At 38.7% G+C, this 24,856-nt stretch overlaps 3 protein-coding genes across 5 annotated transcripts in view; 1 reads left to right on the top strand and 2 right to left on the bottom strand.

Annotated features, from left to right (window-relative positions):
- Positions 1-785: 785 nt before the first annotated feature.
- Positions 786-3,065, bottom strand: LOC109037640 (uncharacterized). The gene has a single exon (XM_019052408.2). It carries the CDS (start codon positions 3,063-3,065, stop codon positions 786-788), a length of 2,280 nt encoding a protein of 759 aa, XP_018907953.2.
- A 3,162-nt stretch (positions 3,066-6,227) lies between these two features.
- Positions 6,228-22,761, bottom strand: LOC140223838 (uncharacterized). Of its 3 annotated transcripts, none has more exons than XM_072295959.1 (6): positions 22,624-22,761; positions 19,165-19,738; positions 17,217-17,345; positions 16,672-16,725; positions 14,311-14,475; positions 6,228-11,037 (listed from the first exon to the last, which is right to left on the bottom strand). In XM_072295959.1, exons 4-6 carry the CDS (start codon positions 16,680-16,682, stop codon positions 10,785-10,787), a joined length of 429 nt encoding a protein of 142 aa, XP_072152060.1. In that variant the 5' UTR covers positions 16,683-16,725; positions 17,217-17,345; positions 19,165-19,738; positions 22,624-22,761; the 3' UTR covers positions 6,228-10,784. The 3 variants fall into 3 exon arrangements, with proteins under 3 accessions (XP_072152060.1, XP_072152062.1, XP_072152061.1); XM_072295961.1 differs by having other exon boundaries at positions 17,235-17,345; XM_072295960.1 differs by having other exon boundaries at positions 16,672-17,345.
- Positions 19,743-24,856, top strand: part of LOC109030119 (uncharacterized) — a 9,846-nt gene continuing 4,732 nt past the window's right edge. The window contains exons 1-5 of the mRNA XM_019040929.2: positions 19,743-20,171; positions 20,387-20,465; positions 21,381-21,535; positions 22,726-22,914; positions 24,237-24,392. Coding sequence (XP_018896474.2) covers positions 20,085-20,171; positions 20,387-20,465; positions 21,381-21,535; positions 22,726-22,914; positions 24,237-24,392 — 666 coding nt within the window. The 5' untranslated portion in view covers positions 19,743-20,084. The remainder of the gene's footprint in view (positions 20,172-20,386; positions 20,466-21,380; positions 21,536-22,725; positions 22,915-24,236; positions 24,393-24,856) is intronic.

Below are 24,856 nucleotides of genomic sequence, written 5' to 3'. Positions count from 1 at the left end.
ATGCATTCATCACTGCAAAAACGTCAAATGGGTGTGAAAGTTTAATGAAAGTCTTCTAAAAAGATTAGCCGAAAGGGTCGTCCACGGCACCCGGACCGTAGGCAATCGTGACCGGTCACGAGTAGCGCGATGGGAGCTAATTAAAGAGAGAGACGAACATTTACTTTATTGAAATTTGGAAGAATTCATCCGCGGCACTCGGACCGCAGGCAATCGTGTCCGGACACGAGTAACGCGAATGAATTTAGAGACCGAAAGGAATTATTTATTGGCAGAAGGCCGGAATTTGACATGAATTTATTATTATTGGAAAAGATAGAGTAAAGAAGGTGCATTTAGTATACATACTCACTTGGTTGAATGAAAAGATATAACTGCTTTAGGAAGAAAGGTTAAGGCGCATGAAAGACATGTGCGGGGCGAATGAACATACCCATAGACACTACCAAAGGGTGGTAGGTGAAGCATAATTTAGATACAGCACACGGGCCAACCGGTCAAACTAGATTTGAAAAGGAATTACGCGGACGCGTGGATTGAGTTGAGAAAGGTTTTGAAGGAAGGCACCAGTGAGTGTTATAATTTAGGATTAATTGAGAGAAGTAATTGAAGATGAATTTTACATATTGAAACAGACAAAATAATAAAGAAAAGAATTTAAATATCTAAAAGAAAGCCGGAGGGGCGGATAAAGAGCCCGCAGCGCGATCGGGCGGGCCGCGGCGGAACTAGGCGCGCGGCGCGACATGAGATGTGGGCGGCTTGCCTAGCTGACGGAATGAAGGCTAAATATTGGTGACGCTAGCGGCGCCAACATACCGGCCCCCATTGAAATACTGGGGTGTTTCAATAAGAAGAAAAAATTTAAAAAGTTGAATTTGATGATTGCATTCCTTGCCTTTGCGGAGGTTCTTGAGGTCCTCAGCGAAGGCTTCCTTTTGCACCAGCGTGCAAATTTTGTTTTGAGCTGCTGCAATCTCCTCAAGCGATAAGGGTCCATGCAGAATTGACAGAGAGCTATCGATTTTTCTTGCTCTAATGTTGTTGACAAAACGTAGTACGTAGGCCATCACGCGTTTCAGAGAAGACCACCAGGAGAAGCGCTGGAAGAAATCCCAGGTTGCGGGTTTCTCGTTGAGGTGAAGACTGGTCGCTGATTCTGGTTTCATAGCACCTTTGATGAATTCATCTTCCCGTTTAGTTGGGTCCTTTCTAGAGATAGGCCATTCTGATTTTGGTCCGCTGAGCCATTTTGGGCCGGACCACCACATTTCAGCGTTCATCAGCTCTGATGGCAGCAAACCTCTAGACGCACAGTCTGCAGCGTTCTCTTCTGATGGTACATGTCTCCAGGACTCTGGAGATACGTTTTCTTGAATCTCAGCAACTCTGTTCCCCTCATAGGTCTTGAGGCGATAAGCTGGAGTTTGGATCCAACCCAGGGCTACGGTGGAGTCCGTGAAGGCGTGGGTTTCTGCAATCTCGAAGTCCTCTGCTAAAATTGATTTTGCATATGCCAAAAGTTTTGACAAGAGGTGAGCTCCATTGAGCTCTAATCGAGGTATGCTTAAGGTTTTGAGGGGCGAAACTCTGTTTTTAGCCATGAATAATCGAACTTTTGAGTCTGTAGTGCTTCTGATGTAGATTACGGCAGCAAATCCTTTTTCTGAACCATCGCAAAATCCACAAAGCTCTATAGAAGTGCAATTTTCTGACACGAGAAGTCTATCAATGAGAATATTCTCAAAGAGTGGCAATTCTGTGGTAAATTGGTTCCACAGGCACAGAGTTTCTGAGGGAACCGGTTCGTCCCAGTCGAGCCCTTTAGTCCAGATGATTTTCATGAAGGTTTTACACCATAGACTAGTTGGGGCTAAAAAGCCGCACGGGTCATAAATTCGAGCTATGACTGATAAAATTGTGCGTTTCGTGTTAGCAGGCATTATACTTTTAATTTTGTAGGATAAAGCATCCTTAGGTTTTATCCATCGTAGACCTAAAATGCCGAATGATAGATCATTAGGATCCGTGAAATCAAGGGGTTTTTCGAGGTCTTCCTGAGGTATTTTTGCCAAAATTTCAGGTGAATTGCTGACGATTTTTCGTAATGAGAAATGACATAAGCCGCATAAATCGATTAATTCTTGAAAAAGACACTCAGCTGTGTTCACGGTTTTCACGGAGGTTACGATGTCATCAACCAGAATATTTTTGCGCAGTACTGGCGCTGCCAATGGAAATTTATGACCTTCATCTGTCACCAATTGATGTATTGAGCGGACCGCTAAAAAGGATGAGCTGGTGAATCCAAAAGTTACTGTGGTGAGTTGGTACACAGTTATCGGTTCATTTTCTGATTCGCGCCAAAAAATTAATTGATAATTTCTATCAGATTCATCCATGTTAATTTGTCTGTACATTTGGCGTATATCACAAACTAATACGATTGGATGAAATCTAAAACGGGCAACTACATCAACAAGCTCATTTTGCAGTTTAGGGCCACACAAAAGTTGAGAATTCAAGGATTCTCCGTTGTCAGTTTTCATACTGGCATCCATGACTACGCGACACTTAGTGGTACTGCTAGAATCCTTAAGTACAGGATGATGAGGTAAAAAATAATTAGGCTGCGAAAAATCAAAATGATTCAACGTGGCAACCTTTTTCATGTGCCCAAGTTGCTCGTACTCTCTCATGTACTCCGTATAAAGAGCTTTGAGCTTTGGATTTGAGTTGAGCTTTTTCTCTAGGGCATAAAATCTTCTTAAAGCCTGAGGGTGTGATTTACCCAAATTAGGACTTCCATTTTTGAATGGCAGGCGCACACTGTAACGACCATTTTCCAGCCGGGTGTGCGTTTCTTGATAGTGTTTTTCACAAGCGAGCTCTGCAGGGCTCAACTTTTGAGCTTGAGGTGGCTCTTCTGACCGCCAAAAGCGCTCCATAGTTTCCTGAATAGAAGGAACAGTGCTTGTTAACAAAGAGACCGATGAGTCATGACTTTGATCAAGAGTTGGACCAAAAAGTGCGTCACCGAAGACTGTAGGCAAGGCCATTGGCATGTTAGGGCCAAGAGAAATCGGTGTCCCAGAAATTAGGGTTGGCATTAAATCAGCGCCAAACAGAATGTCGATTGGGCCTTTGACGTGAAACTCAGGATCCGCCAATTTGAAATTGCGCGCGTAAGTACGCAGCTCACTGGAAACAGGGTGCGACGGAAGTGGAGCTGTAATAGCATCAAGAACATCTACGGAGTGATTCTGTGTCACAAGAATGTTTTCAGATGTTAAGACATTTATTTTGGTGCTCCCGCGTACATTCACTGGTACATCTGAAATGCCGCTCAAAGGAGAGCTTTTAGGATAGCATTTGAGATGCAGCTTTTGAGAAAGTTGCGTTGTGATTATCGTTCTTTGAGCACCGGAGTCCAGAATTCCGCGGACAATGATACTGCGATTCGAATGACCTGAAATTCGAGCTTTAACCGTGGCTAGTAGCACAGTAGTACGAACAGGGATCGCGTCTGCAACGGTTGTTGCCACAACTGTCGCTGGTTTAGTGGAATCATCGTTTTTGGCATCTGAACTTTCAGTATGGAGCAATGTATTATGAGCTTTAAGGCACACTCGACAAGTCCATGTAGAATTGCACTGGTCGACGGGGTGCGAACGCAGACAATTTTTGCAGAGTCTGTGCTGCTGCGCTATTGAAGAGCGCTCTCGGACCGATTTTTGTAAAAACGCTTCACATTTGAAAACTGGATGAGGTTCTTTACAAAGTGGGCATGGATCGGTCCAATTGTTTGATTTAGATGAGTTGTTTGGTTTTTTCAAACTACTCTTTTTATTAGATTTTTTCTGATTTCGTTCATTCGAGTCAGAATTTTCTCCAGTTCCTACTAGAGCTCGAGCATTTTTCTGTTGAGCCTTGGGTTTCGGATTTGAGGAAGAAAGTTCTTCAACCAAAAGAGTTTCCTTTTCAAGAAAATTAATAAGTTCATCAATTTTAGGAAACTTGGCATCCTTGCCTCGATAATCTTCAAATCGCTTTTTGAAATAGTGATTCATTTTGCGTAATAACGCCGCAACGAGGAGATGAGGATTTTCTTCTTTGTACCCTAGACCTTCAAGCGCTTGAGTATGCTCGCGGTATTGCGTAAGAAAGGTTGGAATATGCTCTGTTTTGGAAATTTCAGGCAAATCCAAAAGTCCATGTAAATGATGGACAACGTGACGTCTCTCGCACTGGTACCTTTTACATAAGAGTTCATAAGCAACATCGTAATTTTGTTCTGTGATGTTAAGTCCTTTTACAAGATCAAGGGCTTCACCGCGAAGTGAGCTTAAGAGGTACTGGAATTTTTGAACTGATGATAATTCCGGCAGAGAGTGCACTGTGACGTTAAAAACGTTAAAGAATGAGCTCCAGGTCTCAATTTTTCCTGAGAATTGAGGCAACTCCATTTTTGGAAGTCGCACTGACGCTGCTGATTTTTGAGATGAGAAACGAGTTGAATTTGAGTTTTCATTATGCGAGCTTTTTAGAGAGTTGAACTTGGCTTTCACTTCGTAAAAGAGCTCCTCAAATTGTTCCATCTCAGATTTTAAGTCAGTTCTCTTCTGCTCCGAAATGTGAGAAGAGAGACGGACGAGTTCGGAAAAATTTTCCTCGTGTTCCTTCCACAGACTTTCAAGATGCTCACAGCGAGCAAGAAAAATTCCGCGTTTTTCCGGCAAATTTTCTGATAGTGCATTTGTGTCTTGTACACGTTTGAAAAGCAATGAGTTCCTAATGAGAATCTCGTTTACTCTAGAGAGTTGCTCTTCCTGCACTTTTGCCTTTCTTGGAGCCATATTTGAAAGAAGGAGACACGTTTTTGATGCTTATTTTTGAGAGCAGTGGACTGTATTTTTTAAACTGAAAATTTTGAAGTTCAAATCCGGTTCGGTCAGGACCAATGAAAGTTTAATGAAAGTCTTCTAAAAAGATTAGCCGAAAGGGTCGTCCACGGCACCCGGACCGTAGGCAATCGTGACCGGTCACGAGTAGCGCGATGGAAGCTAATTAAAGAGAGAGACGAACATTTACTTTATTGAAATTTGGAAGAATTCATCCGCGGCACTCGGACCGCAGGCAATCGTGTCCGGACACGAGTAACGCGAATGAATTTAGAGACCGAAAGGAATTATTTATTGGCAGAAGGCCGGAATTTGACATGAATTATTATTATTGGAAAAGATAGAGTAAAGAAGGTGAATTTAGAATACATACTCACTTGATTGAATGAAAAGACGTAACTGTTTAAGAAGGAAGGTTACAGCGCATGAAAGACATATGCGGGGCGAATGAACATACCCATAGACGCTACCATAGAGTGGTAGGTGAAGCATAATTTAGATACAGCACACGGGCCAACCGGTCAAACTAGATTTGAAAAGGAATTACGCGGACGCGTGGATTGAGTTGAGAAAGGTTTTGAAGGAAGGCACCAGTGAGTATTATAATTTAGGATTTATGGAGAGAAGTAATCAAAGATGAATTTTACATATTGAAACAGACAAAATAATAAAGAAAAGAATTTAAATATCTAAAGGAAAGCCGGAGGGGCGAATAAAGAGCCCGCAGCGCGATCGGGCGGGCCGCGGCGGAACTAGGCGCGCGGCGCGACATGAGATGCGGGCGGCTTGCCTAGCTGACGGAATGAAGGCTAAATATTGGTGACGCTAGCGGCGCCAACAGGGTGGTTTTTCTGCGAGGATTAAAAATAAACAAGTGGCACGGAATATAACAAAAGAATATGAACTATGCAAAACGATAATCCGGGTATCGGAATTTGGCTGTTTTGAAAACGCCTTCAAATGCGGTGTGATACCTCACACATTCCGGAGAGTTCAAATACTTGTATCATTGCGACTTAGAAATGCGACGGGAGATTTAATTGGAAATAGCCTCCATGCACGCTGGGCGTGTCGATTTCCTTTGACGTTTTTGCAGTGATGAATGCATATCTGAAGTGCGCTTTACCTAGAATTGTATTTAGCCAATGGGTGGTTTTTCTACGAGGATTAAAAATAAACGAGTGGCACGGAATGAAACAAAAGAATATGAAGTATGCATAGCGATTATCCGGGTATCGGAACTTGGCTGTCTTGAATACGCCCAGCGTGCATGGAGGCTATTTCCAATTAAATCTCCCGTCGCATTTCTGAGGCGCAATGATACAACTATTTGAAGTCTCCGGAATGTGTAAGGTATCACGCCGCATTTGAAGGCGTTTTCAAAACAGCCAAGTTCCGTTATCGGAATAATCATTATGCATAGTTCATATTCTTTTGTTATATTCCGTGCCACTCGTTTATTTTTAATCCTCGTAGAAAAACCACCCATTGGCTAAATACAATTCTAGGTAAAGCGCACTTCAGATATGCATTCATCACTGCAAAAACGTCAAAGGAAATCGACACGCCCAGCGTGCATGGAGGCTATTTCCAATTAAATCTTCCGTCGCATTTCTAAGTCGCAATGATACAACTATTTGAACTCTCCGGAATGTGTGAGGTATCACGCCGCATTTGAAGGCGTTTTCAAAACAGCCAAATTCCGATACCCGGATTATCGTTTTGCATAGTTCATATTCTTTTGTTATATTCCGTGCCACTTGTTTATTTTTAATCCTCGTAGAAAAACCACCCATTTGTAAATACAATTCTAGCTGAAGCGCACTTCAGATATGCATTCATCACTGCAAAAACGTCAAAGGAAATCGACACGCCCAGCGTGCATGGAGACTATTTCCAATTTAATCTTCCATTAACATTTAAGCAGTCATTAATGTGCTTAAGTGCGCTTTAGCTAGAATTGTATTTAGCAAATGGGTGGTTTTTATTGGACGATTATAATTAAACAAGTGGTTAGAAATGGAAACAAAATAATATGAACTATTCAAAACGATTATTCCGATAACGGAACTTGGCTGTTTTGAAAACGCCTTCAAATGCGGCGTGATACCTCACGCATTCCGGAGAGTTCAAATAGTTGTATCATTGCGCCGTATGAATGTGACGGAAGATTTAAATGAAATAGCTTTCATGCAGGCTCGCCACATCCCATCTCGGGCCTTGGTACCAGTTTTAAGGTCCGGGCCCCAAGCACGGAAGGGGGGGGGGGTTCGAGAGGCATCCCTTGAGAAATTTTAGAATTTATACGACTAATCGGACGCATTTTTAAGCTTCCATAAAGAATTTTTCCATCAATTTCAGCGGAATATTTTTTTTCTATATATTTTCAGCACAAAATACTTGCGAATTGTTGCATTCATAACATCTGGAAAATGTTTATTTATTTATTTATTTTTTTGAGGGGGGGCATATGATACTATTTTCAGTTCTATGAGGGCCTCTTGGACTCCCCCTTCGTTTGTCTATGGCAAGGGAGTTGAGCCATGAGCCATTGAAGTCGAGGATGCCCAGACTGGAGACTCTTAGCATCTGACGACGGAAGAAAATGAAACGCAGTTACTAAAAATATCCCTCTGTACTGAAAATCTTGAAAGTAGATAGAAATTTTCCAAGAAGTATACTTCTTTGAAAATTTAAGAAGAATTCTACAGTGCCCCAGCGTGTTTCTGAAAATCTATTCACTTTTTGCGAAATTTTTAGGGTAAATTTTTCACTTTTTCCTACGAAACAAGGGTTGCATGTGAATTCGTAGTGGTTTTTCACGGGTAACACGGGCCCCGGTACCAGGGACCCAGTATTCCCCCCCCCCCCCCCCCCTATGGCGGGCCTGCAATGCACTCTCAGTTTTATACATCACTATATATGTACACAATTACACAATGAGATACTCTAAGAAAGGTACCTTCCTCTGAAGAGAGTGTCCAAATTGAATGCATTTCCAGCGCGGTTTTCTCAGGCGGAGAGTTTAGAACAATGAATGACACGTTTCGTTCGTGAATGGCGTTTGAAAATAGAGACGAGGATTGGGGCACGAAAGAAAATACGGAAGTACATACGCGAGAGAATTTAACTGTTACACCCCAATCATCCATATTTGCATATTCGCACCAGGTACTACTGTCTCGAGCTAAAAATAAGTCGGTTTTCCGAAAACTATAATTCAGTCATTTACATTAGCCTTCAGTTATAATATAATTCATGTATTTCTTGTCATTTTATCGTCGCGCAAGATAATATCAATTTTTTTTAAAATATCTCCTAACTCTTGGCTCACAGCTGAGACTTGCCTTCTTATTTTACCCGGAAATTTTTCCGCAAATGACAACAATTCCACCGCGAAACGCTGACGATTCCCCTTTCATGGATGTTTTCGTGCAACCCAAAAGATAAATATATAAAAGTATGTACATAAATGATGCACGGTGAGCATTCCGTGGAATGCGCTAATACTGTCATCACTTCTTTTCTTCTACCGGAAAAAATAAAATATGAGCTGTATATCATTACTTATACCAATATGAATGTATAGCAAATACAGTGTGCAGTATGTTGCATGCAGTACAGTTTTCAGCATGTGTGCGATTTCAGTAAGCATGTGCTAAAATGGATGGAGGTTTTTTGTGTGCGAATATATTTTTTTTTTTTTTTGTTTTGTTTTGTTTTGTTTTTTTTTTTGATACCTTTGAGATACCTGCTCACACCAGAGGAAGAAAGCAAGTGTGAGATCTCACTAATTATTTACCTACCGCATGATGTTCATATAAATGGCCTCCGCGGTTTGACCAAAGTAGGAGGGTTGATTTTATAGCTTTTTCAATGAATGCTTGAATTGAGCGATTTTGCTTTAAAGCTCTAACATTAATTTCTCACCAAAAAGTCAATTTTGCAAGTTGTTTACATTTTTAACGTGATGTGCGTGAAATTTGAAATTGATGGTCGGAGCCCTTAGTAAATTAACGGTCTCAATTTCCTGAGTTTTCATACCTTTCTCACCCTCGCAATGCCATTACCGTAAAACAAATTGGCGCTTAGTTTAGGTTTTTATATGCTTATAATGGTTTTAATGTTTTTAAAATCTTTAATTCTTTAAATAAAAAATGGAAAGACAAGACAAAGAAAAGACTAGTTTAACCCTTTCTTTATAGGCCCGCAAAGGGTAAATATTGAGCATTTCTTTGCCTACCTTTCTTTCAGTAACCATTCACATTGGAAGTACCACATTTGAAATTCAATATCAAAGAGAGTAAAAATCCTGTTTCTAATCTAATCTTAAGGATATAAGAAAAAACGTATACAACCCACTCATAGGCAAGCTCATAGGTTCTCGATAGGGTGCCCCTAAAAAAGGCCGGCTGGATGTGCTGTCACGTTGGCTGGCGCAAAGGCGCAGTGACAAGTGTTGGATGGGTTGCAGGTTTGTGTACTTGTGTATGTGTAGCCGGGTCGGAGAGGGACTGACCAATGAGATGTGATTAGGAGGATGTGTCGAGCATCGGTGATCTATCATCTATTCTAATGGGCCAATAGATGCCGGCGATACAGCCCCGCAGCCAATAGGGTGTGAGCGAGAGCCGCACTGCTCGCGCTGGATGGTGATTGGCTACCGTCACATACCAATAACAAAATGAAAAATCTGCGCGCGATGGCGTATCTGTGTGGATCGATTTTCGTATAAGCCGCCGTGCGCGCATCAGAGTCGCGCCGGCACATCGATCGTTGTTAATTGTTGATGATTGTTGATTTTATTGTTTATTTACTTTCCCGTCTCGATGTGACCAGTTATCAAAATAAACTTATGATTACAAGTCTTTGGGGAATCTTTAATTCTTTATTCTAATTTATTACATCCAAGTGCTCCTTAATGAAACTAATGTAAGTTAGGTACATCACTTGTACTTTTAGTGGTTTCATGTTCAGCATGACCTCAAACTTTTTGTTCATCTGAACTATAACATTGAAGATAATTGTATCAATTACATGAATGTAATTTTACCACTATCACATGATGATGCCTAGGCATGTCAAAAGTATCAGTTAAAAGTGGCGTTAGGTATCATTTTCTTTTCTTTTATTTTTTCAATCATAAAGTAGCGCGGAACGAAGTTCAAGAAAGTGAAAACAATTGAATACTACACTGATCATCCATAATTTCATCTCTCTCCTCTTCAATTTTTTCTCGGGTTACACAATGTTTTGTGCCCATCCAGCCAATGAAGTCATGTAGATCCGTTGCGAGAAGGCGATTACAATCCGCTAGTGTTTCGCACTCCCTGGAATCTTCTAGTTGCGCAAATAAGTTTGCGTTGCAGTGACTTTCAGTTTCCTCACCGGCACATCTGAACAAACGAGGAACTCAAATAAATGCGGTGAAAAAAACTTAGGAGCAGGCCCGCATCATTTAAAAATGAAAGTTGAATGACTTTTCCTATAAGGTTATAGTGGCCCTGTTTAAGATTGCTTTCATTCGAAATGAGATTTTTTTCATTAAGTAACATCGCATTCGAATGAAGTTTCATCTTTTTTCATATTGAATGACAAACATTAGAAGTTTGCGTGTTAAATCCACCTATATTTACGCCTCCTTCTCCTTTGAAGGAAATACTTTCGGCATAGCCAGTACAGAAAATGTCAATGGTACATGACTTTCAAAATCCTGAAGAGAGGTTGACCGATATCTTCAGATTTCCCCTTTGTTCCTTTTTCAAGGAGATGTGCAGATTTTTGGGTGTTGGTAGAGGATCTTCAATGTCGGCAAAATTGACTGAGGGCGAGGGTTTTGACGACAAAGTTTCTGTTGTTTAAGCACTTGCTGCAGATATCATGTTATTCACGTACAGGCCCGCCACATCTCATCTCGGGCCCTGGTACATAGGAGAACTGATTGTCCAATTGGCGCGGTTGTGCGGTTAGTTGACGAGGAAGCAGAAGTGAGGGCTTTGTTTGTGTTACGCCTGTTTCCTGGCTGGCTTGTCTGAGTAGGTGTTGCGGATTCAACAATGGTAATCGCCTGGTAGTCATCTGGTAGTTATCATTTGGTGACATCTGTCTCTTTCCTTTTTCTTCCTCCGTGGCATTCCTAAAAACTGAAAGCAAATTTAACATAGGGATTATTGGTTTGAATTCCGAAAATTGATATGAAATTCTGTAAATCCTGGTATTGAATTATACAGAAGCATGGACAAATAAAAGGAGTTCGGACATGTTTTTGTGACTTAGACAAACAGGCGTTCACAATTGAGTGATTGCATGGAAGGTATAGTACATGTGAGACATTTAAATATGACAGAAATTTTGGTTCAAGCTCCCCACTCCCCCAATTAAGGAGGGTTGGGGGTATCAAAGGCAAAATCATTAACTGCCTATAATTTGTGAACGACTCATTCGATTGAGTTAAACTTTTTTTTATGTGAAAGATCCAACTAAACTTTAAACAATTAAACTTTTTTTTAAAATGAATATTCATCTGTACACACCATAAAAAAGTAAAAAAAAAAGAATTTGTTTAATTGCAATTTATAGAAATTTCTCCATTTTCCAGGGTGCAAAAATTTCAAACTTGCTTTTTTTTAGGGGTGCGTAATGATTATAGCAAAACAAAATCCACTTTTTAAGACTGTAGGCCCCGTTTCTTGCAAGATCCATAACGGACACATTGAAGAAACGTTTACATCAGGCGAGTTATGCTGTGTTAAAGTTGCAGTGGCGGCCTTTTTCACCCATGATAATATAAGCATAGGATACTCAAAGTAGTCTCAAAACAGTACGCCCTCTAGGCATTTTCCTGTTCCTTTTTGCCCCAGTAAAACCAACAAGGCAAAAAAAGATGGAAAATTGTATTATGCACATTGTTGCGGGAGCCTTAAAAGTAGCGATACAAATTAACATTGGATTAAATGTGAAGAAATCAAGCCATGCAGAAGGCAGACATATTATAAGGGTAAGAAATGAAGTCTCCTAGAGATTGAATGTAGCCAATTTCAAAGGCGTCGGCACCAGCCAAGATTGATATGCTTTGCACGTACCCCTTTCTTGGTCAATTTTTCATAAGCCACAGTTTTCATCTTTCTTCTAGCATCCATAAAAATCTTTTTCTTTCCATTTAATTTTTATAAACCGTTACGATTGATTACATAGACGAGGAGTAACTTCAGAAACAAATATAATAGCTGATCCATAGTGTCAATCACATGCAGATAATTGAATGGATCGAGGACCATATTACTGTCAAGACACACTGCTCACAGAACTTAGCACGTACAAGATGAATCTCTTTGAAAAACACAAAAAATGTCATCAACTGAGTAGCAAGTTTTATATTGGACGACATGTTTAAACTATAACGAACTCACTTACGCTTTAAATAATTGACAGGATGTGCTTTGGAGACCCCTTTCTTCATCATCAGCCATTTTAAGGGAAAAGTTGAGTTCCCTCAAAATGTCGGATGATGGAGCCAGGGAGCACCGAAATGCACCTTGGGAGACATGTCAAGTGCAAGTGAATTTGCATACACGGTATTTTATTGATAATTCCTTGCATATTATTTCGTAGAATTTAATTTCATTTTGGAGTTTCCTGCGATGATTTCCAATTTTTCCTGATGTTTGATAGGTATTTTCTGAATTTTGGGGCACATGAAATAAAATTCTTATTGATTTTGCATGTAAATAATATGACATTTTAAAAAGTGGAAGTATTGTGTAGAAAGAAATAGCAAACAAAATTTCAAGAAATGAAATCGACTGAATGACTACGAGGAAGATTTGATGCACACTAAATTTTCTAGTCCCGCAACAAAGTTTCCTGAGAGGTGTTTCCTTAATTTTTCCTTATAACACCGAATTTCTTGATATTTTCAGCATAGGTACTGTTTAAAATAAGAAGATCAAGAAACAGAAGAAAATCAATATGGAGTATTATTAATGAGGGGAGAAAAGCTGAGCATCAGTCATGGATCCAATCTATTAAGATCCATGGAAAAGAGATAACTGCTCCAGGTGAAATTTCGAATGAGTTCAGCACGATCTTTGCCAATTTGACTATAATTGGACTGCATTTTGCAATTTGGAACTATAAATTCTGGCTCTTCTGGAAAAACACTTATGTGCATAGGGAAACTAATGGCATATACGTTGTTTTTGAACCGGGCTAGAATTTATAGTTCAAAATTGCAAAATGCAGTCCAATTGGACCCCTACTATAGATAGCTCTGAAGCTCTTGATACACTTAATAGGTGTTATCCCTCCATTTCTTCTTGCTTTGAATTTCATCAGATCACTAATGATGAACTCCAAGCAGTCATCAACAAGCTGAAGCCCAGTAAATCTGACAAAAATGGCAACAAACAAATTTTTGTTTTTAAGGATTGGTTCCACCTGTTGGGGCAACCTCTACTAAGAGTCAGATGAATCTAAAGAATCATCTGAATCGTTACTTTTACTTGGGGAAGGTACAACCTTCAATTCGGAAGTATCTGAGTCGCCTTCAATGATCCGAACATACAAAATTGTTCCAGTTAACTTATTCTTTGATAAAAATGTCGCCAGTAAGGGATAACCCCGGTGCAAGATTGATTTCGACTAAAGCGCCTCCTTCATCTTGCAGGATTTCGAAGTCTTCCTCTTCATCAATATGTGACTTAAAAATAGTCCTGATGTGATCTTTCACCTGGGTTTCAGACCATTTTTTTTCAAAAATACTGGTGTCACAAATCCGTTTTTGTGACCTATAGTTCTTTAACTCTTCTCCGACCGGAGTTGTTCGGCAGTTTTTGTCTACTAATATGACCTTTCTGGTAAAATCTGGGTACTACTCCTTCTGATTCTTCTGATTTTTATGCTTTGCTAATGAAAAAGAAAAATTGTTGTTTGGAATAATGGGAGTGGAGCAGCTGACACTACTTGAAGGCCTGGGACGAGATATAAATGACGGCGTTGATGGCAATGAAACATTTCCCGATTAACTAAACTCCGATTTAAAACTAATTTCTATGAAAAAAAATAAAAAAAAAAACGGTTGGTTACAACTGGTTGTGTATTTGTTTGTTATCTTTTTTAACTAAAGAGTTTATTAACTTTTATTCTTGGAGTAAAATAGAGGTCAGTGTATTTTTGTTTATTTCTTTATTTTTATTTATCTTGTTTATCAATATTTTGGGGTTAATTCCTTATGTTTTCTCTTGTTCTTCCCATTTTGTATTCTCTATTAGGTTTGGTTTTCCATTTTGAGTATCTTTCATTTTATTGGGTTGATGTAACCTGAAAAAATAAAAATTTAGAAAAACAAAATTTAGAAAAAAAAATATTTAAAAATTAAAAAAATAAATTAAACATTAAATGTGTAACATGCCTGGAAGTGTTGCCTGAAAACAATGGCGTTGATGGCAATGAATCATTTCCTGCAACATGCCTGGAAGAGTTGCCTGAATCATTTAGGCAGGCTTCAAGGGCAGCAGGATTTTCTGCGAGGCGTTTCAGGAGATTAGCCACATCCTTCTGGCTGAACGATTTTTTTCTGAAAGAATAAAAGAAAATTAACATTAGATGCTGCATGAAATCAAAGGGTAGGATGTGACAAGTCAAATATTTGTAGAGGAAATGTTCACCACCAAAATGGTATCATAGGTCCTGCTAGATTTGTTATGACTATCTGTGCAATACATAGGCTGTCCCAAAAGTTTCGCATCGGTACACCGCATAAGCCAACAAAGAAAGCTAGCAAGTTGCGGTTTGCAGGATTTTTTAGATCAATTTATTAGCTACAAAATGAGCTTTTGTTGAGCTCATTTCGTCAAAAATTGACCAAGATACAGCATTTTTTCGGAGACGTGTTGGGTGGACCCCTCCAAGATTTTAGGACTTTTTTAGGGGGGAAAAAAAACAAACAAACACAGTTTTAACATTAAGCAAACGGTTGATAGTGCGTATTTTATCAGTGTGTTGAATACTCTTCGAACCCATATTTGTAGAAAATGCCCCGATATGAAGGAAACAAGGATCCTTCACCAGGACAACGCTCGTCCACACACGTCCATTCTCACGCGCGAATTTATGGAGTCAAAGGACATGGTGATCCTCCCGCACCCCCCCCCCCCCCCCTACAGCCCGGATCTCGCACCTTGCTATTTCTGGCTTTTTCCAGAACTAAAAAATGCTTTACGAGGTACCAGGTTCAATTCAGTTGCTGAAATTAAGGCCGCAGCTCAAGCTTTTTTTGGAACTCTCACTCCCGAGGATTTCGGAAAAATGATTTTGGTCAAATTGGAAGAACGCTCGCGTCTGTGCGTCAAAGCTGGAGGAAAGTACTTTGAAAAAGAAAGAAGAAGCTTAGAATTGTCAGATGAGGAGCCATAAAGTGTGTAAGCTTTATTAGGAATACTTATTTTGGTCGCATTTATTTTAATACACGCATCTAATGTTGAAACTTCGTTTGTTTGTTTCTTTTTTTTCTTGAAAGAAGTCCTAAAATCTTGGAGGGGTCCACCCAACACGTCTCCGAAAAAACGCTGAATCTTGGTCAATTTTTGACAAAATAAGCTCGACAAGAGCTCGTTTCGTAGCTAATGAGTTGATCTAAAGAACCCTGCAAACCGCAACTTGCTAGCTTTCTTTGTTGGCTTATACGGTGTACCGATGCGAAACTTTTGGGACAGCCTATGTACATGCATGGAGCGCAGCAACCCGTTTGGGTGAACATACCCAAACCTTAATGCTCCAATTTCTCACCTCAGCCTTTTCCCTGCCTATTTTCTCCAAAAGAAAGACTGCACCGAATGTATTTTGTGTAGGGAAATTCTCCACTCACCCCCAGGATACATTTAACTCTGTTTAAAACATTTTCAATTAATTGCTGGGATTTTTTACTCTGTGTGAGCAAATACAGAATCTTTGAAAGCAGTAATTTGGTCTTTTGTATATTAAATTCTATACTGGTTAAAAAAGCAATAAATAGAGGTGAAGGTAGAAGATAAAAAGTAAGATAGAAGTGAAGGTAATTATATTTATTCGTGGACTTCAATTTTCGAGGGAAGAAACTAACTACGTATTTAAAAAAATAAGAGTTTCACACTCAAATGATTATGACGATACAGGTGCATTCTCCGTTCAAACAGTATCATCTTCTTGAACTCTTCAATAATGTCTTCGAAGCTTATTTCAAGAGCAACTGTTCTCTCTACGAACGGCATCATGGCATGTTTCAGTCGATTCTGTACCATAGTCGAACGAAGTTTTGTCTTTACAATGACTATTTTGGAGAAACTCTGTTCACATGGATTTTTGCACAGATTTTTGAAACATTCTTGTCAATCAGCTGTCTGGAGTCAGGATGAATTCATTGCGTGGAAACTACTGCCCTCGCGCGTGGGCGATTTTTGAAACATTCTTCAAGTCATATCAACCTCATGATTTACCAGAAGTCAACTTTCGACGAGATCCTCCCTCCTCCTATCACCCTTGTCCATCATCATTGAATACTGGACACCTGCAGATTTCAAAACTTCATGAAATAAAAATATTGCCAATTTTCGGCCCTTCATGATACGATTTTTTCTTGACGTTTATACTTGCCCAAAAGCCTCTTTGACGGTTCCGGTAACAGTACTTAATTTTTGATAGGAGGTGCCCGGTACCCGCTAGCACCCCCGTAGAACCGCCTGTGCAATTGACCGTGATGAAGATATGTGGAAAGCTGAACGTAAAGAGAACTTACCGGTCACTCATTTCTTCTCAAATCTTGAAAACAGACCTGGGAACCTTTTTTTACCTGCGAAACAAATGAGTGAGAATTAATACTATGTTCTGGAAGAACATCAACCAAATATTTTTTTATCTCTCTGGAGAATATTACCGTACTTTATGTATTAAATTTTCAGATGATGGTTTATGCAGGATTGAAAAATCGAAATTCTAATGTATTCATATGTTTTCAGGCATTATTCTCACTGCCAAAAAAGAAACATAGAACATAAGACTTACAACCTAGACATTTGTAAGATACTTCTCAAATATTAAAAATACTTCTCAGAAGTGCCTTCGAGACTTCTGTGGTAGACAAAACAAATATTTCACCCTGCCTTAGATTGAAATGAAGAATGTTCAGTCACGATAGATTACAGAAGGATGGAAACAAAAACTCCCTTTTCTACGTAGCAACTAAAAAATAGAAGATAGTAGTATTGCCAGATAGAGAAAGATAAAAGGACAGAATACAAACTACGAAGTATATGCGAAGAGAAGAAAAAGAAGCACATTTACCATGGTACTGAAAAGTACCGTTTTCACTGATGAGATTAGGATGCCAGAAGGGTCATCTTCTTTTCAATGAAAAGACACAAGCATATGCGTGCGATTAACAGATGGACTCGTCATCATTCCAGAAATGAGCTGAAATATAATAAACATCACTTAGGATAATAATGGAAAATCCTTATCGTATTTTCCCAACTTTGGCAGCAATTCATCAACCGAATATAATCATGCACACTTTTCTGTCTATTTTCAGAAAATCTATAATAATAATCACTTTTCTTTCATTCATAAATTAGATGGGTTGTTAATCTCATCGAGAAAGTTGCTAGGAAACTTGCACAATGACAAAATGAAAGTGGCTTGAAAGTAAATAAACAACCTTCATATTAAATTACCACATGATGCTCGCAACCATCTTGCGTTGTGACATAGCTGCCTTCATCAAAATGTATCAGAGAGATTTATGCAAATATTTTAATTTTTGGGTCATACAGTGGACTGTTTTGGTGGACAAATTTACTTTCTAATGAGAAGACAATCCTCATTCATAGTAGATGGGGGGAGAGAAATTAGGCACATTCAATCGTTGCTACAATGGAAAAGCCGATTCCAAGCAGTCAAATCGGCTCTGATGGCAAAATGTAAACAAAAACAAAGCGAACATCACAGCAATCCAGCATCCCTGGGAGCTCGTTGGATCACTGAGAAATTCAATGGATAACCGTTGTTAGTCACCCAGGTTGCTCAACGGTAGTTGAAGAACGCTCTACTGAGCAACTTGATGGGCAATTTACTGAGATCAACAACTCATGTGTTGCCATACAACAGATAATGAATTGTGAAATACCAACCGAGGACCTGAAATGATTACAGTCCTAGGAGACAGTAAGATAAAGCTGAAATATGCCGTATTGGTTGAACTCTTTGACATCCTTGTAAGATGATTCCAAATGAGAGATCATCAAACATGGGCCTTATATCTGAATTCTAATGGAATACTATGAACCCAAAATTTCCAGTCATTCTCAAGGAAATGACATGATTCTATTTCCGCTCAGTCTCATTATGTCCCACTGACAAAGATAATAATTCAATATTTGGGCCATTGAAGCGTAGCGTGGTTGGTAGGTTGGTTAAATCACCTGTTTTGTTCCAATATCCGTATCACAGCGATGCTTAGTCTTTTAAATCAATAGAGTTATCAATACGACTGGTTGAGACATGAAAGTCATAAGACCGCAGAAATTTTCAATTGACAACCTGCTCTTAAAGAGAGACAATAATGCACCTCAAGACTTGTCTCGATTAGATCCAAGTGAAGCACAACAAAAAAATCAAGTGACTCAACAGACGTAATACACGCTTGGGCACGTCTTGCCCCATTGATACTTGTGAGGCACAACTTCCCTATCTGCCTGCAGGTTTAATTTCGTAGATCAGGGAGTTGTTTAGTACTTCTAAATGACCCTGCAGACCAATCATTGAAATTTTGAGTTTGTCTGTCGGACAAGACAAGATTACAATGGAAGGAATTGAGTTATGTGATCAGTCCGTTACCATGCTTGTTTTCTCTGCCATACCTGTATCTGCAGGCTGGATAATCGACTGGCTGACAGAATGTGAGAGGAGGTGCCTATAGTTTGTCAATTGTTCGACCTGCTTAAGGCATTGCAGAGAAAACAATCCTTACAACTGACCGATAACATACCTCCACTGTTATGGGACAAACACAAATTTTCAACACTCAGCCCCCTAATTTCCATTGCATTCTAGGCTCTTTTCAGTGATCTGTCCGTTGCTCTGTAAATACTTACATAAGAAACAGAGTCATTCAATTTCCTAACTGGACGTCTGAATTCCTTCACTTCATGAGCTTTCATATGTCATTGGGTAAATAGTTAAATGAATAAATTATAAATAAGTAGGTAGATTTAAATACAAAAATAACACTTACTTTCTTGCACGTGCAGGTACAATTCAATACGAATACATGATTTGAGCGGGAGCGGAAATAATATCTGAGAAAATGTGGGAAAATCTCAGGCCAATAAAGCTGAAGAGTTGTTGTTGTTGTTGTTTGTTTAGGTGTTGGCCTGTTGGCAGAGATGGCCCCGACGAGACGCGCGCGCGGTACCCCAGTGACTAGTGAGAGTGTATACGGGTTACGGAAATCGCTCCATAATACCAGTTATCGTTACCACTTAAGAGCAAGTCCTGTTTACTGCTTTATGAGTCCTCATGCGTCACCTCAATGCATCTAGTATTTCGATCCGTTTGTAATCCGATCAATGGAGATCTAATGCCCACCGAAGATATAAGAAGTTGTACTGTTTACAAATCATCACCGTCCACAACGTACTGCCAATTTTCCGCGTGCGCGCAACCAGCGTAGTTCCCGCTTATTTGAAAAGTCCCGCGTCAATTCGTATATTTTGCCAAGCCTTGTACGGAATTGGCGGGAACCAATGGGAGTGGAAGTTTTCACTGATGATTAGTGACTGTTCGGTGACGAAACGGTTTCCCGATCACTGCAAATTGTAAACTTTTTAGTAAATACGTGTATTGAAAGGTTAGGTTTCTGTTTAGATCCCAAAATTTTAGTAAAAAACACTATTCCGAATTACATAAGCATTTATTGTAGTGTTTAACTCATCTAAGACGTAAATTTTTGTTGAACCATCGTTTTACTACCCTTTGTAATCTCTTTGTGCTAAGTTTTCAATCCAAATATGGTTATCATTGTCTAATTAGGATGTTATCATGTGATAAGTAGCTCCTGTTTCACTAATCCCTCCTTTCAAGTGGGGATTTTCATCTAATTTTCTTCAAATCTACTTTTTAAGCAACTGTGGCGTTATTTGAGCTCCAAGCACAATGTTCAAGAAGTTAAAGGATAAAATAACGGAGGAAGTTAAGCAATCACCCTTAAAATTTCAAGCATCTGTTCAACAATTAGCACAAGTAAGTATCTAAATCCCTCTAGATTCAATCAGTGAATAACTCGCCAAGATTTTGTAAACATTTTTTGTGCGTAAGAATTTTGGCCAACTTTTATCAGCATGGAATATTCAACCATGGCCTTTCTGTGGCAGTATTTCCCTCCCTGCTCCGTTGGGAGGAGGGTGAAAATGTAGGAGTGGATTTTCCCTAATCAAGTATTTTGTTTTTTCTTCCAGGCTGTAGCACCTTCCGTCACAAGTTCCACCTCAGAGGCTACATTAAATGATCACTTTGTCATTTCAGAAGATGACTCTGGTAAGCCATTCCTCTTGTGTGAGTTATCAACTTGTTCGTCTTGAGCATTATTTCAAGTGTAAATGTTTTAAGACTTTGAAACATGGATAGAGATGTAGGTAAATGTACCTAGTAGTCAAGAAAATAAGTATGACAGTATCTCTTTCTGATTCTCTGCTGTTTTTTCTTGGGATGTTGTAACTGAGTTGATTCGAATTCTTTCAAGATCAAATTTTTTATTCTAATATCTTCTGTAACGGACAAAAGGTAAGTATGCTAAAAGCAACAGAGATGGATTTCTGGAGGATGTCATCAGGAATTTTAATAAGGGATTGAATTTGTAATGAAAGAGTGGGTCTAATCTCACAAATTGAAAATTTCATCCTACTGGACATCATGACCAAGCAGCTTGTCTGGTATGGTCATACAAGCAGGATGGCGGAAGAAAGGCTGCCAAAAAAAAAAAAAGCTTAATCAGGTCTCTCCTGGGAGGAGACAAAAGACCCGCACAGAGGAAGAGTGGTAATGGGGGGTTGAAGATAAAATGCGGGAGTGCCAGCTTCCAAAAGGCCTTTGGAAGAAATTTTTGTCTGAAAAATCAAGAATCCCTCATTTATTGGAACCTAGAACTAAAGTCTGTATGTACAACCACTTCAAACGATACTTTGATTTTCCATCTGAGAGATGATAGTCTTGAACAATTTGCCTGTGAAATAGTTCATAATGCTTTCTTTACAAAATGTAGAATGTTCTGTAGGGAGTATTTTCAATTCATGTAATTATTAAAGTCAACTAGTGATGGTTTCTACCACCCTCAGTAATTATAATTATTTTCTGTTTTATGTTTCCAAATTTTTGAGCGGTTTTAGTGAACAAGTGTGCTCCAGTTGAAAATTGCAACTTTTGTCATTCTTTATTGTTTTTGCATGACTGCAGGAATTTCTCAAACAGAGCAATCTAAAGACAAGACAGAGTTCAGGGATGATGATGGAATGTCAACTTTATCTTTCTCACGAAGATCATCACTGTCATCAGCTACAAATGATTTGTTCCCTGTTTATGAATCGCCTAGTGCCTTCAATCAATTTCAGGTTTGTTGATTTTCTGGAGTTTCTTGTGCAAATGTTTATAGCGCGACATTTTTCAAAATCACCTTTAATCCTTTCAAAATTTTCATCTGCCATAGGGAGCTGTTGAAAAGTACACTGTGAAAAGACCTCTGACCTAATTGATCCAGAATAAATTGCAGAGACCTAGTAAAGTTTTTTTCTCACATCTCATGCAAAACTTTACCAACAGACACGATGGGTTACAAGGGATTCCGCAGCCTGGTATAGTAGTATCTCCTGAGCTGGCAATGTATATTCTCAGTACAGAATTTGATGTACCCAAGAAAAATTATCGGAGGTTTACCTCTGATGGAATCAGGAGTGCTCCATCTAAATCTGCTCAAGTTTTTCTGTTGTGCTTAGCAAGAATTTATCGCACATTTTGCTAGTTTTTCTTAAGCATATCACCTACTTTAAAGCTAGGCAGCTTTCATTTCTACATAATTTGTTTAGGATGAAAAGTGTGGGGTAGGGAGTACATGTTCTGAAAGAAAGAAGAATGCACATACTCAGGCTTCTTTTTAACGAAGCGTTTTATCTACTTAAAATAGATTCTCAAAATTTGGGGTGAAGTTTCGTGGTTTTTGCCTAGCCTGGCCTTTCGATGATAGGATAGAAATAAATGTGCACATAAATGGCATGCTAAGCAATTTGAATTTCATGTAAAAAGACACATGCCTCATGGTAACCACCGCTCGTGTATTATCACAACTTAGAAAAGTGAAAGGTTAATAAATAACCAATGTGAATCAACTAACGAACTTAATGAATGATCAGTTTAGAAACTAGTCGCTTCAATTAACGTGATCTTAAAGTGCAGCTAGCTCTGTGAAAATTCTTACTCTCTGTTAACGTGTCAACATCGATAGTGAATGCTTTGTGTCATAAATTTTCCTTTGCTGTCCCCCCTTAATTTCCTTGAGTGATTCTTAAAAAGTTCTTAGAAATCCTTAGAATATCTTTATTATACTAATTTTGCATCTTATAAAACTTCTTGCTTTTGGTTATTTTCAGAATATGTGCACGTATATGTAACCATGCCCATGGCATAAATTTCTGAGATAACTTACCACTAAACAACTGCTTGATTGATTGCAGGATTTGTAAGGTAGCCACTAACTATAGATCATTTGGTGTTACTTTATCTAATTAGACTCATTTACCTTTTCTAGTCTGATCTTGAGTCAAATGCCAGCGAAGTTGAGGACTTCTTCACAAGTTACCAGTTGGACCACATATCTAAAGAAAAACTGTACCACACATGTCGTAAGATTCAGTCTAGATATCAAAAATACAAGGGGCGTTATTCGGATTTAGTGAGGCACTATAAAAAGCTAGAACAAGAAAATCAGAAAGCGAAAGTAAGTTTTTCAATGTAAATTTTTTTTTGTAAAGTTCTAAAATTTTAAGTTTTTTAATCTCCCAATCATTTAAAAATTCCTAAGAGTCACTAGCGAAGCATGAACCATTGGCTGTCAATATTTTTCCATTTGAAACTATGGTAAAGAATACATTATCAAGGTGTTCGCAATGATCATCTTGATAATCAATCTTTTTCCACAGGTTTAAAAGGCAGATTGATTGATTTATCGAAAAGTATGCTATGCCATTGTTCAGGGTATAAAAATAGCGTAACATGCCATGCATTAATGTGTATCTTGCAAACATTCAATTTAACCTTCATTAATGAAAATGTTTGCAAGGTTGAAAAAAATTTGATAGTTGAAAAAATTACAAATAAAAAACGTGGGGAAAAAAGAGTATTCTTATCATTAATAGAATGGTAGAATAGTGCTTGGTCCACACTATTTTGAGAGAAAATCCAAGTTAGAAGAAACTAAAAATTAGAATTAGAGTTGTAGTGAACGAGAAAAAAACACTAAGAAGTGGCCTGAATACCGTATGTAACAAGGTGGAGAGATGGTGCTGGGTCCACACCATTTTGCAGGGAAATCGAAGCCAAGAAGTTCCAAAATTTTTTCGAATTTCTTGGCTTTGATTTCCCTGTGATATAGTGTGGACCCAGCACCATTTCTCCACCTTGTTGTAGTGAACTCTAGTGAATTTCAGTGCAATACAAAAGGGGAGGGGGAGTTCAGCCGTAGCAGTTACATTAAAGATACTTTGCTGGGGTCTTAGTGAAAGACTGATTCCGGTCTCATTCTTTTTAAAGCCTCTTAGTCAGCCATGCTCAATCAGAACACAGCATGCCCCTCTAAAAAATCCTAGACAGGATTAAATTACCATCATGGATATGTTGCTAGACATGGCTTTATCACGGCACAATCTTGGCATCATATGTCATCTATGTTGAACATTTCTGAAGGCATAATGAGGAAAATAAAAAAAAAGATTATTTTATGTTCAATGTTCAACTGAACTTCATTTTATTCGTGGTTTATTTTGACTATGTTTTCCCCTCAGTGTTGTGTGGACCCAGCAATATTCCATCATGTTCCTTACAGCATTTGGGCCTTATTTTATTGGAATTTTTTTTCTTATCATCATCGACTTTAAAACTACAAACCAAATTAATAAATACATGAGGAAACATTATTCACATAACAGTTCAGGAGGTCATGTTAAAATGCACACAAGTCAAGTGATAAAACCAGATTTTAAATCTTAGTTTCTCATTAATTTGAAGTTTTAGTATCCTTTTTACCTTATGTTACATTTTCAGTCAATTCTTAGTGAGACGCAAGACAAGGCTCTGAGAAGAATTGCGGACCTGAAAGAGCAGTGTCAGTTGGAACAAAAAGCCAAAGCACATTTGGAAGAATCTCTACGTAATGACATTGAGGAAAGGGATCACATAATCAACACATTAAATACCAAAGTAAGTCTAAAACCTGAGAACTGTGAAACTCACCAAACTCGACCCTAAAACTGTGTGGTTTACCAAGCTTTAACCAATTAACCTGCAAAGTAGCAAACAAGTAAAACATTTCTTTAACTTTCTTATCTAACCAGATGAGTGCACGTATGAGTCTGTAAAATTCTAAAACCCCAAGGAAAGGAAGGTATTTCCGTAATAGGCCAGGAAAAATTCTGAATATTTGCCTTGAAGGTTCGACGAAGGTTCCACAAAAATATCTAAAAATTTGCACTAGAGCAGATTTTCCAGGAAGTGCACAAGACTTTGAAAGTAAGATCCAGGAAAATCAATTGAAAATAAAGTACTTTACTTCTTCTTTAGAAACTAAAAATTTACCCATCTTTTTCTAAGGGATTTCGGATAGCACGAGAAGCCACAATGGACCATTACATAAAACATGTAGCATAAAGTGAACCTCGTTATCA

This window comes from Bemisia tabaci, chromosome 2, assembly GCF_918797505.1.
Source record: "Bemisia tabaci chromosome 2, PGI_BMITA_v3".
Taxonomy (NCBI): domain Eukaryota; kingdom Metazoa; phylum Arthropoda; class Insecta; order Hemiptera; family Aleyrodidae; genus Bemisia; species Bemisia tabaci.
Note: the sequence above shows the minus strand (reverse complement) of the source record. Positions and strands in the feature narration are given on the sequence as shown.

Coding starts and splice junctions, on each gene's coding strand:
- LOC109037640 (XM_019052408.2), bottom strand. CDS start 3,065: ATGCCAATGGCCTTGCCTACAGTCTTCGGTGACGCACTTTTTGGTCCA.
- LOC140223838 (XM_072295960.1), bottom strand. Junction 11,038..14,310: donor TTTTCAGGCAACACTTCCAG/GCATGTTACACA, acceptor TTCAGTTTTTAG/GAATGCCACGGAGGAAGAAA.